Genomic DNA, 19531 nt, shown 5'->3' with positions numbered 1-19531 from the left:
ACTTCAGACCCACACAAACATGCCGAGCTGTGTGAACTTGGAGGTGGAGGCAGTTTGAGATTTCTCTCTCAACTCGTTACTTGCCCTGCCCAACAGAGATCATGAGGTGATGTGGGGAGTTGAAAAGTTCATCTCAGCTGAGGTGCTCAAAGAAAACAGAGTGGCATGTGGCTGGTGCCAAAGTTTTCTCTAAACTTTACCCTGTGCACCTTGTGGGGAGGCTATCATCGATGAAACCAAAATGGTACAGACTGAGATTTCTGTGAGTGGTATAACACTTTAAAAAAAAAAGAGTTCTTTTCTGGTCTTGTTAGTGACAGACACCAATGTGAAGGTGACAGAATCCCACAAGAACTTGTCCTTTATCCTGGCATTCCCAGGAAGCTATATGCTATATGTGACTGGCAATACCCTAGGTCTCAAAGGTCAGCTTCCCCAAATCTACAGTTCTTGAGGATGATACCCTCTGCTCCCCTCTATATTGTAGTACCCTTGCCCACAAGGCAGCACTCCAGTGGTTTATGCCAGAATCAGTCACAATGTGAGAGTAGTCAATACAGGGGAATGTATATGGAATCCCAGAGGTAGGAATACATTGGGGTTTCTTCCCCTAGAACAGTTCAAATTTAGAATATAGGTCCCTCTCTCAAGATGGCTCCTGGTTATAGCACTCAGACAGATTACTGGGAGAGTAAGTAAACTCGTTTCTCCAAAGCCAAACTAAGATTTTGTGGGGTATGTGTGTGGTTTGTGTGTGTGTGTGTGTGTGTGTGTGTGTGTGTGTGTGTAAAGCCTTCAGGGGCCACATAAATATCCAATAGCGGTATCTGCCATTATTTTCACTGAGAGTTTTCTGGGATTCCTTTCCCCTTTATGTAGTGATGAGCTGCGGGCCTGCTTTTCGTCCCGCCTGGCTCCCGGCTGCCTGGCTAGCTTATGCCCCAAAATAACAACACACAAACTGTATTCATTTAAACACTGCCTGGCCCATTAGTTTCAGCCTCTTATTGTCTAACTCTCACATCTTGAATAACCCATGTTTAGTAATCTGTGTAGCACCACGAGGGGTGGCTTACTGGGAAGATTCTAGCCTGCATCCATCTCCGAGAGGAGCGTCATGGACTGCTTGAGCCATCTGCCTCACTTCCTTCTTCCCAGCATTTTGTTCTGTCTACTCCTCCTATCTAAATCCTGCCACATCAAAAAGCCAAGGCAGTTTCTTTATTAACCAATGAGAGTCCTCCATCACCTTTACTACTGTAAAGTGGAGACTCTTCCTTGCTAGGCTGTGGAACTGGAGAATAGGTGATTTTGCTTTTCTTGCTATGCTGTAACAAGTCTGTTCTCTGTATTTTTACAAAGGTTCTGGTTTGGGGTGGAAGTTTGTGACAGGGTTTCTCTGTGTAACAGCTCTGGCTGTCCTGGAACTTGCTTTGTAGACCAGGCTGGTTTTGAACTCACAAAACTTCACCTGCCTCTGCCTCTAGAGTGCCGGGATTAAATGTGTGCATCACCACGTCTGGCTAAAGCTTCTGGGTTGTTTGTTGTTGTTGTTGTTGTTGTCGTTTGTTTGTTTGTTTCTACTAGATCCCAGCCTTCTTCTATGGGGTAGATGACCTCTTGGACATCTACCTCCTGGTCTGGTTCTTTGGTGTGGTGGAGCAAGTAAGAGCCCTAATCAGTCATCTTGACCTCCAAAATGATTTTAAATGCCACCTTATTTTGATTCAAATCTAATGCTCCTTATCCTAAGATTAAAGGTGTAATTCAGTGGTAGGATGCTTGCCTAGCTTATGCAAGGCCTGATTGATGTTCAAGTCCTAGTACTTCAAGACAACAAATCTAATGTCCTTATTACACGCAAAAAATAACCATATCCTTTCCACATAAATCTCTAAAATCCTTAAGACTGGAAATATTCCTTTAGAAGAAGAAATTTCTCATGCTTAGCATCCCAAACAAGTAGCATAGTATCTGATACTGGAGATTCTTGATAAATATTTCATAGCTAGACCACCATATGAACTAACAAATGAACAAAGAAAATCTAAGTTGTTCAGCTCAGTCAGTGGATAGCTGTAAACAACTCAGTGAGTACATGTAGGATTGCATTTGCTAAGGTGACACTAAAAGGCAGGAGCACAGATGAGATATGTCAAGTATAAGAAAGCAGATGCTCTTTGGAGGAAGGAATTTCCATGTGGTCCAGAGCCACACAGAAAAGGAAAGGCCCATGTTTAAAGCATGTGAGTTGAAGGACAAGTTCTGTCCCTCTGCTACTTACAGGACAAGGTCTGATCAAAGCAAACATCATAAAGTTCTTTTCCAGCTAGTAGTGTACTACTGGGTGGCAAACAGGCCTCATTGCCTTACCTATCTTCATTTACATGCATGCACACATGCACGCTTCCCAAACTTGCCTCAAACTTGCTATGTGGCTAAAGATGACCTAGAACATCTGGAACTTCTGACTCTTCTGTTCCTACCTCTTGAACACCCTCCCTCTCAGCTCTCCAGTGATAAGGATTGTAGAGCTAGGATACACCAACAGGCCCAAGTAGTATGAGTCAGTAGCAAACTAAAGAAAAGAGAATGATGATAGTCATTCCGTATGCTCAACTACAGAACCATGAGTGTCTACTTTTGGACAGACAAGGAACTTGCTATCTTATTTACTGAGACAAAATGGTAGAGAAGAGCTTTATTCTTCAAACTGTATCATAATATTTTTTCCTTTTTTTCTTTAAGTGTAAGAGATCAAACTCACGGTGTCACACATGCTAGGTAACTGATGTACTAACACAGAGCTGCAGACTCAGTGCCCAATTTTTCTAATCTTAAATCTTTACAGCACTGTTCAGTTACTTGGTAAAAAAATTAATGGACTTAGCACACCTGTGGCACACATACATTCACGCTGGCAAAACATTCATACACATGAAATCTTTTAAAAATGGACTTAGATAACTTCTTTTTCTTTTAAGATAAGCAAAACAGCATTTATCTCTTCACATGCACTAAACACACTTACCTCCACAAGCTGTGACTTGTCATAATCTTTACGATGGCGGTAGATGCACTGACTAAGAAGGGAATACAATCTTTCGAGTTGATCAACTGTCAAGTTGTTGCTTTTATCTACCAACAAATCAAGCAGTTTCTGGAAGGGGTACATGTGAGAGAAATCCAAAGAAAGAAGATAATATGTAGTTGATATCACCGGTTAAACTGAAACCATTATAGTCAAATACCTAGACAAAATAACACCTATGGTTTGAAGATTCAACCCTTTAGCTTACTTCAAACCTTCAAAATATACTTAACTCTCAGTTAGGAGAAGTCCTGGGACACTTATAGCTAGGTTAAAGTAAAAATTACCAAAACTAGTTTTATTACTGCTTTACAAATATCCAGTTATTATTCCAGTCATTGAAAGCAAACTGTGAAGAGCTAAGCATACCTTCAGTCTCTCATGATCAACTACCAGAGGTGGCACAGGCTCAGATGGCTCTTCTGGAACCAGTTCCAGACCTGTTGTTTTTGCCTGCTCTAAAATTAATTTACGATATTTCTTTATTTTAGAAGCACCTACAATTGATAAGAGAAAAAAATGTACTATAGTCAATGAAAGTAAGAGAAAATCGTTATTAAGCAAATATAAATTCTTTTGCCCATGACATATTTTTTAAACAACAACATATTTTTTAAAAATGATCATGTTTATTTTGGGATGCTTTCCTTTTTTGTTGTTTATTGGTTTTTTGAGACAGGGTTTCTCTGTAGCTTTGGAGCCTGTCCTGGAACTAGCTCTTATAAACCAGGCTGGCCTCAAATTCACAGAGATTTGCCTGCCTCTGCTTCTCGAGTGTTGGGATTAAAGGCGTGCACCACCACTGCCCGCCTTTTTAAATAAGAATAAATAATCCAAATTAAAGAGAACTGAACCATAACTATGAAAGCGAAGTTATAACTTTGGAATATCATGTGATACAAGTATCCATGAAAAAGAAACAGAAAAACTACCGTGGTTCTAAGCTCTTGCTTGCTTATAAAGGATAAGAGATGGCTCAGTCAGTAAAACATTTGCTTTGTAAGCATGAGGACCTCATTTTGGAATCCCAGCACTTCAACTACAAAGAAGGTTAGGGCTACATGTGCTGTACAGCAGTGCTCTGAAACATGGATTTAGGATCAATGGGACTTGCTGGCTGTGAGTTCACCTCTAGAATCAGTGAGAGACCCCATCTTTAAGGAATAAGGAAGAGAGAGACAGAGCAGGGTGTCTGATGTCTTCCTCTGGCCTCTGAGCATACACATGGGTGTAAGTAACTACATAAACACCCCTAAACACACATACACACACACCCTACAAGGACTCACTCCATCACATCGTGCAGTAAAGAATAATAGTAAGAAAAGATAAACTAGATAATCTTTACTTCCCTTTTTACTTTGTCTTAAACAGATGGTAGTCATGAGAAGGAGGGCTTGCAGAGTGCTCTGATTTTCTAAGAGCAATGTGAGTCAACAGTGAGTTCTACATCCTTTCTCCACTGCCACACAAATCAACGCAACTTAGTTGGATCTGGGATACTCAGTCTAATTACACTGCAATACGTTTTAGTAATCAGGAGAAGCAGCTAGTTAGTTATTGTTAATCCCAGCAACAATACCATTGTTTGATTTACAAAAGTTTCATTTACAAAACTAAAAACCAGGCATGGGGGAATTAGATCAAAATTCCATGATTAAATGAATTAAGAATGGCTTAATCTCAGTTTATGCAATTTTTCTAACCTCTGTCTACCTCACCCATTCTCACAATTCATCTACTGTGATTCTGTCTTCTTTGCACCTGTGAATTGACCTGGCTTTCACTTACAAAGCTTTTAAGATAAGAGTAACAATCAGGCTGGATGGTGGTGGTAGTGCCTTTAATCCCAGTACTTGGGAGACAGAGGATCTCTGAATTAGAGATGAACCTGGTCTACAGAACAAGTTCCAAAGCAGTCAGAAAAACCCTGTCTCAAAGAAGAAGAAAAAAGAGCAACAATCAGACAGGTGGAAAAGTAAAAGGCCAAGACAGCACTCATTCTGGACCATGAAACCTCCGGAACCTTCAGCAAAACTGGGTATTTATGGAATGGGATGAAAAATGTTAGTGATCATTCCGTTCTGAGAATGTTAGCCAATTATTGCTACTAGAAATCAAACAAATATTCAACAAATTAACTCTGACATTTAAACCTTTTAAAACCTTAGCTCTACCTTCTTTATCCAATTCTGTATCTTTAACCTCCACATCAGGACCAGGCTCAATCTTCTCATTACCGCTACATCCCAGTACTTCTAGTTTCTCAGGATCCTCTCCAGGATTTTCATTCAAAGTTTCTGGTTTGTCTTTTGGCTGTTCCTCTGAAGGAATCTTCTGTTCAGAACTAGATTTTTCTCCACCGGCAGAAAGAGGAACTATTTCAGTTTTACCATTCTGACACGCCAGAACAGGAATTCCATCAAAACTGTCAGTGGAGGCTTCACCGTTCAGACAGCTGCCTTTAAGAAAGGGCTCGTTTTTAGATGTCTGCTCAGGATTGAGAGTACTGCTGCTATGGACAAGTAGAGATTCATTAGAACTTTCCTCTTCGGTCGATGCAAAGTTCTCTTTTGTGCCTGCTGCATTGTTCAGCCTCTGACCCTGGTCCATATCCATGATGTCACATGAAGATTCATCATTGGTCATAGATAAGTCTCCAGTTTCTTCTCCATTTTCCTCATGGCAGTCAGTGCTTACCTCAAACTCTCCATTCTCCAGCAACTTCCTGTCCTCGGTATGGTCATAGTCTGCAAACTTGGTATCCTCCTCATCTTTCTTTAAATTATTGACTTTCCTTTTCTTAATAATTCCTTTACCCCACTGTGATCGCCGCCTTGATTTTCTCCGAACTCGGACTGTTTGATAAGAAAGGGGGGAAGAGCATGTATAACTTCAGGGTGCAATGCCTGTTTTACATTTTCTTTATAGTAGAACAAAGAAAGTAAACCCATTCTGGCCAAAATATAAACAAAACCCCTGGCTCTTATTATCTATACAGACTAATTCTCACAACCTATAAGTAAAATTGATATGAAGTTAAAGATGAACTCAGACAAATGCAAACTTTTAAAACTTTACCGTATGAGTTTGCTTGGCATTAGCCTCTTCTACTACTACAGATTCTACTTTATAGCCAATTCTAACTTTCAACACTCAAGGACTAACCTAGAAAGAATACATTTAGGGAATTATCATATTACCAAGCAGCCCAGAAAGTTTGAGAAAGCCTTGGATTTCTACCAGGAAGGTCAGTGTACTGCAAGCAAATCATGCAAAGATAACAGCACCTCAGCTATAGAGAAGAAAAAGCACCACCACCAACAAAAACCCTTTAATCCAATGCTATAGAACCCAGTGGTGACAGTTATCCCTCAAACAAACACCTATTGCCTCTCCTTTTAGAAAAAGGCATTACCTATAGGATAAATGATCAATGAAGAGAAGCACTACAATAGGTTATGTAAACAATTTGGTTAGCAAACTGTTAACCGCCTTTAATACAAATGGTTTACCCAATAGCATCAACTTATTACAAACGTATCTCCAAATACGTAGAATAATCAAGCCTTTTTGCTATTAAGGCAACAATATCAAGAAAATATTGAAAATATCCATTTGGTCAATAATCTGAAAAAGGAGACCTAGAAAAGCTGTATACTCTTAGGTGAGAATGCATCATGAGCTCTTTGAGTAGATAGTTGGGCTTCCAGGTGCTAAGTTGGACCAGAGGTTTTTTTTTTTTTTTTTTTTTTTTTTTTTTTTTTTTTGTTTTTGTTTTTGTTTTTGTTTTTCGAGACAGGGTTTCCCTGTAGTTTCTAGAGCCTGTCCTGGAACTAGCTCTTGTAGACCAGGCTGGCCTCAAACTCAGAGATCTGCCTGCCTCTGCCTCCCGAGTGCTGGGATTAAAGGCGTGCGCCACCACCGCCCAGCTGCGCCACCACAGACCAGCAGAGCCAGAGATTTTTGATCTCCTTTATATGTATCTGAGGTAGCTTGACTCCACTGGGGAACTCAGATCTTTAATATTTGCTGATAGTCCATCAACAGTGTACAGTGGGTTCACACACCACTTTAAGCCTTTAGACTCTTTCCAAGAGTAGGCACAAATAAATTTAGTCATTATTATTCCTTCTTATTTAGTAGTTATCATCTCTAAAATTAAATTTATTTAGTCATTTGACTCAAAGTTTTTTCCCAAAATTCAATATGATTTAAAACTCACTTTTCATGTTCTCTCCTTTATTTCTATTTTATAATTCATACTTATATGTTAATTAGCAGATGGATGGAAATTTCTTTATCAGTCTAATATTAGAATACACAAGCTCAGGTGACAAGCATCTACAACAATCATTCGCTAAAAGTAATATAGTCCACACTGAAAGGAAAACAAGATGGCCATTTTGTTCCAAAAACAGTTGTAAGGAGTCCATTATGTGACAACTGTCAACACTAACCACTCTTAATTTTCAGCCATGAAACCAAAAATTATTAAGAATTTTCACTCTACTTTTTAAGCCATGGAACTCCAGAGCAAGAAAAGCCTGAACTCTGTTCAATCTAGAGCTAGTTCAATTCTTTATATGTAGCACACTACACAAAGGCCAGAAACTCACTGAAGCAAATATATTTTTTAGTTTTTCATACTGGTTAATAAGAGAGAGTGTGTAGGCCCCACCCCAAAAACTAGCTAGACAATACAAACTAAAATCCATGCTGTTGGGGGTCAGGGAGCATGGCCTCAAAGTTGGGTAGGAAGGGAGGAAATGGTGAAAAGAGTGGTTACAGGAGGAGCGAGGCAGAGGAATTAATATTTTCAAAGTTCACTATATGATCTCAAAGAATTAATAAAAAATATCATTGAAAAAAGAGAAAGAGAAAACATGCCTATTCTTTGGGATCTAGTATCTCTACTTCTAACAGCAGGATTTTAGAAAAGTAAGGAAACTAATCAGATAAACTTTCAGCATGGGTGGAAGCATCTTCACAGTAAGGACCATGTGGGAGGTGTATGAGTGTTTGTGGAGAACATTCTTATCCTACCACTTCCCTTATTTAGGAAGTAGGGTGCTCTACTGAAACACCCATTTAGGAACACAACTTTTAAAGTCAATTTTTATTGAGACTGTTCCAAAAGCCAAGACCTTAGAAAAGCAACTGTTCCTTTGGGACATTTAAAGTTAAGATTTCTGTTAACCTGAGACAGACAAATGGTGTGTCACATGTGCCATCTACTGGTAAGAGAGAACAAAACCCCACTAGAGATTTAAAAAGTATTTTTATTTTCTTCTCCCTTTCTATGGATTCTGGAAATCAAATTCAAGTATCAGGCTTACCAAGAAAGCACCTTTGTCTGCTGAGCTATCTTGCCTGCCACAGTCTAAAATATCTTAAAGTGAATTTTCAATATATTCTCATTAATAGACATTAGTATCAATGCAGAAACTATAAAAGATTTTAAAGTTTAAATGAGAGTACAATGGGACACAATCCAAGCTACAAGTAGGTCAAATAGCCTAGTTATTGATTTCAGAGCAACTAAATGTATCATTAAATCCCTTTTCAAACTTGCTCCATAAGAAGATTTTAATAAAAATATTATATTGTTTAAAAGTGGGTATGAGCCGGGCAGTGGTGGCACACGCCTTTAATTCCAGCACCTGGGAGGCAGAGGCAGGTGGACCACTGAGTTTGAGGCCAGTCTGGTTTACAGAGTGAGTTCCAGGACAGACTCCAAAGCTACAAAGAAACCCTGTCTCGAAAATAAAAGGAGGAAGGGATGGGGGGGAGAGAGAGAATGAGAATGAGAATAAAAGTAGGTATGATTTATTTCTTCAACTTCATTATCATTTTGGTATAAAGAGCATAGCATGGACAGCTTTGCGACATAGCAATATCATCATATTAAAGCCAGAAGAACAGCACATATCTTTCAAAGCAGGCTATCTTTAATGAAACATAAAAACTACATCAGGAAGATTTTGGGTTTATAAACATTTGTCTTTCAGAAATACAATAGATCATTAAGAGCAAGTTTTTATGACAATCTAGAAACTAGATTCTCCTTTTAAATATATCACAGAAAGCTAAGTCAAATTAGGCTACTTAGATTTCTTAAATTCAGCATAAAATATTCTCTTTAGTGAACCAAACTTGCTACTGCCAAACCAGCCATTTCCACATGATCCTTGTACTTCTAACTACAAAGAGAACATCCTGCATATCATGCAAGGAGTGGGAAATAAGGACTAAGCGAACAAAAGATTCTGTGGCCTCCATATTTCTATCCAAAATCCAGTGTTTAACACTGAAAATGTTTCAAGTGTTTTAGTCATCCAGGAAAAAAAAGTATAGAAAACAGCAAATAAAGAAAAAAAAAAACAAAAACAAAAACAGAATCTCACTCTTAATCTTACTTTCCAAGCTCTACTCTGGGAAGACAGGATTAAAGAGCTACAGACAAAGGGCAGAGTTGTCTTGTGGGCCCATCCTACCAAGTCTCACCTATTGCCACCATTGGCTCACATGCTCACAAATACTCACATGCACACTTATTTGCAGAGTTGTGCCAGGCATCCATTGGGCTTCTTTGTTTGTGCCGAAATGCCTCTTCCAATCTAGTCTCTGTCTTACGGGTACCAGTGCCATGAGGAGTTATTTGCTCTGCTGGTACTGATAAGCCTGCAAGCCGCAGATAAGCAATACCTATTTAAATGTCCCCAGCTGCATAGATCAACAAAGTTTTTTAAAAAAATTTGAAATATAAAAGTCATTTATTATACCTAGACAGTTTGTAATTCTGCTGAAATTGGGGTCTTTTGTTTTAAGATGGGAAAGTAACTTGATATCAAAATCATAAAAATAAAAATACTTAGCAGGCCATGGTACCTAATGCCCGTAGGAGCCCCATTTTCACTCGCTTTAATTCCAAAAGAGATACATTTCACAATATGACTGTGGGATAATAAGACTATACATATTGTCTAAAAATCATGGTCTCTGCTATCTTAGAATGTACAGTAAGTGTACCAGGTCACTAAACTACATTCCCATCAACAGTTTCAACCTAGCTTGCTGCCTGTCACACCACAATGCCCTAAGTCTCACTTGCTGGCACCAGCTCCTGAAGAGTAACCATTCCATATCAATTTTCCCCATGTGACCATAGTGTTAGTGCTTCTCATAGCTCTCTCAATTACCTAGCTTCTTATCCTAATATACAAGAAGCATCCTTTATGTGTATGTTTCTTAAAAGATGTTATATAATAATTATCACATCTCTTTAGTCCAAAGATCTCTAGCCTATGTCATATTTCTATTTGTCTACATCATATCTCTAACCAAGTATCATAAACATAGGCCAAATTAAGGATAACTGGTTCATCTTTAGACATACACACACACAAATACAGTTTACCTTATATATTGCCTTTTTTCACTAGCAAAATTGGTTCTACTCATTTATTCAACTAGCAATATTCTTTCCCTTTAATGCACCCTCTACTAGGCTAGGGATGTAGCTCAGGTTGACAGAGTGTTTGCCTAGTATATACCAAGTCCTGGTTTTGATGCCCAGCACTGTATGAACTGGGTGTGATAGCACAGGTCTGTAATCTCAGTTTTTAGGAGGTAGAGAGAGAAAAATACATAATGAATTTGAGGGCAGCCTGAGTTATATGAGAACAATTCTCAGAAAGAACGGAAGGCAGGCAGGTAAGAAGGCAGACAAGCAGGCAGGCAGGCAGGCAGGCAGGCAGGCGGGCAAGCCAATCACACAAAGTGTTCTCTACACATGTATCATTCATATGCCAATCTTATTTAGCTCCATTCTTCATTCATTAAAATGCATATTGCTATACCGCCTTTCCCCCTAGCTGTCTTATATAACATAAAAACCACCCATTTTAAGCATGAAATTGCTTTTAGCAAAGTACATTTTTGTAGTCACTCATAGAAACTTAACTTGAGATACCTGTCCCAGGCAGCTACTATTATATAGTTTTCTCAACATACTTGCCATTTTACATGAAAGAACCACATTCAATAGAGGATCTTTCATTACTGCCTTATTTCAGTAGTGCTGTTTGTGAAGTCCAGTGTCATTTTATATTAATACTTCACTGAGTAATACGGACTATGAATGCACTATGCTTTGCTATTCACTAACCAGGTGATAGACATTTGTCTCTTTCCAGGTTTTATTTATTATGAATAACACTCACTCCTATGAACATTCATGTGCATGTTTCATGTGGTCACATATTCATTTCTCTTAGATAGACTCCAAGGAAGAGAACTATTGCATAATGCAGCAAATCTATGCTTGCCTCTGTGGAAACTGAAACGTAGTTTTCCAAACTGGCTCTCACAACTTTTAACTCAATCTTTCATTTTTCTAAAACACCGAGTACATGTTATCTCTTGCTGTTAAAATGATCTAACCCATCCCATTGCTTAAAAATCAATGGGCTCTTCTACACTGGCATTTCTCTTCCTCCTACTAAAATTCCTCTAGGACACGGCTGTATACCCAATAAAAGCCATATGCTCATTTTGTGTCTCTAATTAAAAAATGACACATAAGTGTTAACACACTGGGGAGATATTTATAAAAAGTTTAAGTACTGGTATTAGATGTGAAATGATGAAAACTAAGATCTCTTCAGCTATATGTACAGATACAACATAAATCATTTAAGAAGAAATTTCACTAAGAAATACTTTATTTCTTTAACATGCACCATGCACTCCAACTTTCACGGGTGAAGTTTTGAAATATCCTTGAGAATTTACATGACCCATGTTAGTATCAGAAATTCCTAAATACAAGGTTAATATTGGAGACAAAAAATACATTCAGCTGTCCTGTATCACAGAAAGATGAACGGAATGAGCAGAGAATGCTTCAGTAGCAAATCTATTTCTCTAACTTACCTCTCTTTATTCTTGCTTCCTTAATTTCTTCACAGAGTTTATTAAATTCTGGGTCCAATTCAGCTGCAATGATGGCATGTGCAGTGTCCTTCAGGGTACAAGCTCTGTGCCTAATAATTTTGTCTGTTAAAAAAAAGTCAGCATAAATTTATTTTAGATACAATCAGAATAAAATTAATGCAGGATTCCTTCAAAGTAAAATATATAAACATTTAAATTATAAAAACATTTTAGGTAAGAAGAGATTCAAGAGGTGGGTAAAATATGAGCTCGTCTATCAATAGCTTGAAAAATTGGACTCTAAGACCTCAAAATACTAACTCTATTAAATCGTTACATCAAAATATGGTTTTATTTTTAACTTCTAAAAATAAAACACGATTTTCAATGCAATTTTCTAAGAATTGGTGATATGCTATATGCCCCAGGAACTCATGGGGCCAGGCATACCTCAATGGTTAATACCTTAGCTGTGCAAGCTCTGCAACCTGACTTCTATCCCTGGAACCCATGTAAAGGTAAAAGAGAATGAACTCTACAAAGCACTCATTCTCAGATGGCGTGGACACCCATACATATACAAATAAACAAAACTAAAAGATCATTTTTTAAAACCAGAGTAGCTAGTCAAAACTGTGCTACAGAACACAAAATATTCTGAGTAAGGGAGATCTCTCTTAAACTGTGACAAGACCATATAAATACAGAAAATCTACCTAATCTAAGGCATGCAAGATAGTATGTCAATAGTAGGCAAGGCCAAATGTGACATTATACACTTATAACCCAGCACTTGGATCACCAATTCCAAGCAGCCCTAGCTACTGCACATAATCTTGTCAGAGAAACACAGCAGCACACAAAGCCCAACTCACAACATCAGTGGGCAGAAGCAGGGAGAAGCACCTGGGGTTCTAAGTACCACAGCTAAAGTGATACTATGAAACAGTGTCTCCCTCACAGGTTATAGGAAAGACTGGATCATGAACAATGTAGTACCAGTGGTGCCCTCTGGAGTTACGGTACTCCGTGAAAAGGTGGATAAATGCAAGATAACTTAAAACAATTTGATCCTGGAACAGTGCACACCTCTGAGGGGAAAGCAGAAGGATCCATTCTAGGTCATTTTCTGCTATGCAACAAGTTCTAGCTCAGTGTAGGCAACATGAGACCATATTTCAAAACAAAAATTAAACAAACAAAAACAAAGAATCCAAAATAAAAAAAATATTTACTTTTCTCTCTGTAGTAAAGGCATAAAGTAGAAAAGCTCTTTTATTTATAACGTTATAGGTTATTGTGGAAAACTCATAAAAACAAACGTGCAGCCACTGGTATATTTCTTTCTGAGAAATGTTCTCTAAATTAAACACTGTCCACAATGGTAGAAAAACTGAAGTGACAACTACACAGAAGTATCACCCCCCCCCCAAAAAAATTATCAGACATGGTTCCAACAAAATTACAATTTTCAGACTATATAAGAAAGTAGCATTAAATAGTCTCTCAGCTAGAGAGAGGAAGAATGCTTGCTGCTCCTATTCCAGAGGACCAGAGTTCAGTTCCTAGTCCTATTTCAGGCAGCTCACAACCACCTGCAACTCTAGCTCCAGAGAATCTGATACCCTCTTCTGGCCTCTGGAGACATACACACATACATGCACATACCCACATAGATATATACATACACATAAATTGTTTTAATCTTTAGATACCTCAAACATAAAAAGCCTTCTCTCTCAAAAGAGAAAACAAATAACAAAAATACAAGACACTAATATGACTGATGGTTATGAAGAAAGTCAGTGGGGTTGGCAAATTTCACCTGAGTTCTGAGGAGTCTCTCAAGGAAGAGGCACTTGGGCAGATATGTGAACAAGCTTTGGAGCCGCAGACAGAGGAGGTCCATACTGCAGGTACAGACTGTGTCACGTTCAAGAGCTAGGAGAGTTCATGAAACTAAAATGTTCCCTGATAGAGAGAACTCAATAGCCAAGACTAGAACAAGTGCCAGGTCTTCTCCAAAGAGTTCAGAACTTATCCTACAAGCAATCAAAGGTCACTGAAAAGCCATGAATAGGAAGTAATAGGACGCAAACTCACTCTGGCTGTTATAAGGAGACTGGACTGAGAGGGATTAGGATACAATCCAGAAGCATAATCACAAAGTTCTTTCTGGAAGTGATAGAGAACACAACTTGAACTAGGGTGGTTGTGATGAGAGAGAGAGAGAGAGAGAGAGAGAGAGAGAGAGAGAGAGAGAGAGAGAGAGAGAAATTACAGATCTGAAATAGGGTCTCAACTACAGAAAAGGGTGATAAAAATAGATGAGAGGGTTTGCTAACTATCAAACATAATTCTCTAGCTTTTTGCATCCAAAAGGGGTAAAGGAGAGGGAGAAGTACATTTATAAAGACACACACACACACACACACACACACACACACACACACACACAAACCTAAAACCAACGTGGAATATATAGAGGAAGGAAGACAGGAAAAGTTAGAGATTAGTTTTAATGAATTTAGCTTTAGGCATTTTGGTTTTAAGACGCTTCAAAAAATCCCAATGGAGATATATAAGCACATGAACACAGGCCCAATACTTCTATTAACGACCAAACAACCACTGATTCTTTTCAATCTGCATGTATTTTTTTTCAAAATTTTTTTATGAATATAAGCACATCTGCATGTGCCCTCAGAGGCCCAAAGAGGGTGTCAGATTCCCTCAAGCTGGAGTTATAGACAAGTAACTCCCAATCTGGGAGCTGAGAACCAAGCCCAGATCCTCTCCAACAGTAATTCTGCCTCATCCTTGCAAGTGGATCCAACTCCGTCTTTAATTCATATATCTTTTTTGTTTGATTGATTGATTGGTTAGTTGGTCAGTTGGTTTTATGAAACAGGGTTTCTCTGTTTAACAGCCCTTGCTCTGTAGACCAAGCTGGCCTTGAACTCACAGAGATCTGAATGGCTCTGCCTCCTTAAGTGCTGAGTGCTGGGATTAAATGCGTGTTCCTGGCTCGAGTCTTTTGTTTTTAAATTGGGGTGTTTACTGTCTACTAAATTCTGAGGTATGTTTTAATGTTTTGAATATAGGTTTAAGATTTACGTTTTAGTATATGATCCATTGAGTCAACTTTTTTATTTTTCAGAGTTTAGATGTTCTTATTCACTGACCGGAACAGGGTCTCAAGAACATCAAGGTGACCATGACTGATATGCTAGCACTTGGAACAAGTCCATCATGGAGCACTCAGTGTTCACCATCACTGGGCAGGGGGTTTGGGTGCCTCCCCTATAGATCAGAAAATTTCGATTACATAACTGATACCTAATTGTTCCATCACTATTTGTTGAAAAAATATTTAGGTCAAGAATTTTCTCAGCCATTTATGCTTTTCAATGCATATATCATATATCTTTTGTCAGATTTCCTATTATAAGTTTTGATGCTATTGTAACTAGTACTTATTTCTTTTAGATTTATTTATTCTATCTGATGTGTATGAGTGTTTTGCCTGCATGTATGTTTGTGTATAATATTGATGTCTGGTGCCAAAGAAGATCAGAAAAGAACATAAAAGGAGTAGATATGATTAAGATACATTGTACGCATGTCTGAAATTTTCAAAAAATTAAAAATATTCTAAAAATAAATAAAAATAATAAAATTCTAGACAGTTAGGGTTGTGTCATACATAACTGTTACAGGGTGAACTGCATCCCCTCAAAATATATATGTCAAAGTCTGAGCCCCTACTTCAGAATGTGACTGTATTTGGAAATAAGCCATTGTAAAAAGGCAATTAAGATTAAAAAGGAGGGTGGGCTCTAACCCACAGTGCCTGATGCCCTTTTAAAGGAGATCTGAACACACCAAGAGGAGAGTACACACAGCAGAGAAAAGGCGACAGGGAGAGGCCATTAAGTAAACCATGAAGAGCGGTCGGTCTTGGGGAGAAATCAACGTTGTTGACTCAACTTGAACTAATTCACCTCCAACACTGAGAAAAAAAACTGCTTAGACATCCTGGTGTGTCATATTTTGTATGTTGGTTCTTGCGGATAAGTACAAAGGCATACAGACCAATATCTGCCATACAGGAGTTATATTACTGAACTATCATAATACTGATACAGGTTACATAATCTGTTACTCAAGGAGTAACAGCATCACAGACATTCTTATATACCAAGTATCCTGCAAAGTAATTATGGCATAGTCATAAGCACTAACAGAAATATAAGTGAGTTTAGTTAAGTCTGAAATTTATGAGGTACAACTATGACAAAGTTGGAAATGTACTGGGTAGATTACAGGTGGCTCCAAAATATGAGTGCCTCTGAGAACTCTGATCCCAGGCAATTGATACAAAATGTTAGGATTCTGTGAAGACTGTAAGATTAAGGATGAATGTCAGCAAAATTGGTCAAATGATGATAGGTCTAAGAATTGTCCTAGAGGTAAGGTAAGACCAACAAGGCAGAATGGTCAAACTTCATTCATCATGTCCTATCCCTAGGACAACAATTAGAGTCAAATGTCTGACCCTGATCACATTTAGAAGCTAAAAGTTAAATAAATTCCTTATCACTTCACATTTAATTTCTATCCATATCATCCCTGTGTGAGATAATCTGGTAAACATGTAGCAATATTTAACCTCCAAAGACTTTTATCTTCTCTGTATAAGTAGTTCCCCCATACCCCCAAGTGGCCATGTGTTCTGCCAAGGAGAACAATGTAAACATTTAAATACTCATGGGATCTTGTACAAGTAATTCAACATTCATGCAATTTCCACTTGCTATACAACAGATCCTGAGGTTGTTTTACAAGTACATACATAACAAGTGGGCTCTGCTGCTTAAAAAAAAATTGTTCCCTTGTTGACTAAAGATGAGAGGTAAGGTGTGAAGACAGCAAACATTCCTAACTATGACCCTCTTTGTATCGATCTTTAAGGAACAGAGGAGGAAAGTCAGTCCCAAGTATAGCACATAAGCTCCACCTATGAAACAGAGCATGGCCTCTAGCAAACCATCACATTCTACAGTAAAAGGTAATGCTGCATCAGAAAGCATTGCTTCTTCCTTGAAACTAGATATTTTTATCAACAGGGTTATAATAAATTACCTAAGGGAAAAGTAGATTTATTCCCTAAACTAGCTTTCTCTAACAAGCATTTACACTCATTTTCATAGTCCCTAAATTTGTTTCCAAATAAGTTTAAAGTGCGATTTGGGAACTGTAATAAACACAAAGTGGGGGAAAGTCATCCTAGAGCATGTATGTACATACCTACTATGGAACCCCAAACTTAAAACTACAATTTAAATACTAATGAGAATATAAAAATATAAATAACACCAGGCAGTGGTGGCACACGCCTTTAATCCTAGCACTCAGGAGGCAGAGGCAGGGAAATCACTATGAGTTTGAGGCCAGTCTGGTCTACAGAGCGAGTTCCAGGACAGTCAGGGCTATGAAGAGAAACCCTGTCTCGAAACCTCCCACTGTCCCAAAAAGAATATAAATAGCAAAAGCCAACCTTCAAGGAATATTTTCCAGCTAAAAGGATTTATGCTAGGGGCTTGACATAATTAATTTGAACAATAGGAAAATGGCAACACCATAACATTCAACAAAATACACTTTCTTACAACAACCCCAAATAATATTGGTATCCCTACTATAAAAATGGGAAAACTAAAATTTAGAAAACTTGACTTGATCACCATCAACTAGAGAACAGCAGTGCAGACATAGGTCTAAATATGCAGCTCACCTTCCCACCACACCACACCACACCACACCAGAAGCTGAGGGCACAATGTCAAAGGCACACACAGCCATGCCATCTGATCCCATCTGACAAAGGAAGGGCATGAAATGAATTTGAAAATCAGCCTGTTTCTCAACGCCCATTCTGATGCAAAATGACATCATGCTAGAAGAAGAAACCCTCATGGACATAAAATTGCTGCACTAGTTAACAGTGGCCCTAATAAAATATGAAGAAATGCATACAACTACATTATAATTTTTATTTGGGATATACTAAGGGATGAAATTCAGGGCCTCACACATTTAGGAAAGTTCTCAATCACTGTGCTAGACCTCCAGCCCTATATTTATTTATTTATTTATTTATTTATTTATTTATTTATTTATTTATATTTTGGGGTCTTATTAAGTTGCTGGAATTACAGATCTGTGCCAGCCATTTTATAAAAATATTTATTCATAGTTATAATAGAGGAGAAAAGAACTAAAAGACTTAATATGTCCAGGATAGGCCATTAGCTATATTATATCTATAATGTTTAATGTGGGACAAACCTACTCATTAAGAGTTTCCAAAATGTTAAAGGAATGAAAAAATATATAAGAATTACATAATTTTATAGGAAAAAAGATAAACAAAAAATTGTTCAACATCCTTAGCCATCAGGAAAATGGGAATTAAAACTACACTGAATTTTTTTTTTCTTCTCCCAACCCTCTCAGAATGTCTATAATGAACAGGCTATGATGTGGGTAAAGAGGAATCCTTATAAAATACTAGTGAAAATGTAAACCTGTGCAACCATTATGAAATAAATAAACTAAAAATAGAACTACCATATTATACAAGCGTATCTATCCTCTCCTGGGCATATACCCAAAGGGACCTAAGTCAGAACACAGGAGGCTCTTGCATGCCCATGCTTACTGCAGCACTGTTCATAGTAGCCAGGGCCCGGAACCAGCCTAGAAAAATGTATAATTTACACACATGAAAAGGTGTTTCATCCATACACAAAGAAAAATAAAATCAAGTCATTTGCAGGAAAATGAATGCAACTGGTAATCATGTTAAGTGAACTATGAGCAAGGCACAATGATCTACTAAAAATATTGCATATTATTTAAAAACACAGGTAAAACACTGTATACATAATAAATTTTTTTAAAAACCCTATTATGTATACTAACAAAAATTAACAATATCTCTTTGTTTTTTAAGACAGGGTTTCTCTGTGCAGTTTTAGTGCCTGTTTTGGACTAGTTCTTGTAGACCAGGCTGGCTAATGTGCATATATATCCTTCAGACTCAGACATTAAGTAATGCGACTGCAGATTACTGAACTTTCTTATTGTTTTATTTTCATAGTTTTTCTAAGACATATATAATAAAAAAAATAGGTTCTGGAGAGATGACTCAAGGGTTAAAAGCACCAGTTGGTCTAGCAGAAAGATCCAGGTTTGGTTCCCAGCACCCATCTTGATGGAGGAGTGTCTATGTGTTACTTTTATTAATAAAAAAAAACTGCCTTGGCCCTTTAAGAGAACAGAAAATTAGGTAGGCGGAGTAGACAGAACAGAATGCTGGGTAGCAGGAGTGGGGAGACGCTTCAGGCAGTCGCCATATGCAGTAGCCATGCTTCTCCTCTCTGAGATAGATGCAGGTTAAGACCTCTCCTGGTAAGCCACCCCTCATGGTGCTATATA

General features: G+C 38.0%; 1 protein-coding gene across 3 annotated transcripts in view; it reads right to left on the bottom strand.

Moving 5' to 3' along the window:
- Nucleotides 1-19531, bottom strand: part of Atad2b (ATPase family AAA domain containing 2B) — a 131768-nt gene that overhangs the window by 8544 nt on the left and 103693 nt on the right. For 2 of the 3 annotated variants that reach the window (XM_038319166.1, XM_038319167.1), the window contains exons 23-27: nucleotides 12029-12151; nucleotides 9638-9775; nucleotides 5269-5949; nucleotides 3461-3588; nucleotides 3032-3160 (exon numbers count right to left, since the gene is read on the bottom strand). In XM_038319166.1, the coding sequence (XP_038175094.1) occupies nucleotides 3032-3160; nucleotides 3461-3588; nucleotides 5269-5949; nucleotides 9638-9775; nucleotides 12029-12151 (1199 nt within the window). The remainder of the gene's footprint in view (nucleotides 1-3031; nucleotides 3161-3460; nucleotides 3589-5268; nucleotides 5950-9637; nucleotides 9776-12028; nucleotides 12152-19531) is intronic. The other variant, XM_038319168.1, reaches the window with a different exon arrangement.

This window comes from Arvicola amphibius, chromosome 2, assembly GCF_903992535.2.
Source record: "Arvicola amphibius chromosome 2, mArvAmp1.2, whole genome shotgun sequence".
Classification (NCBI taxonomy): domain Eukaryota; kingdom Metazoa; phylum Chordata; class Mammalia; order Rodentia; family Cricetidae; genus Arvicola; species Arvicola amphibius.
This window is presented reverse-complemented; position numbering and strand designations above follow the sequence as displayed.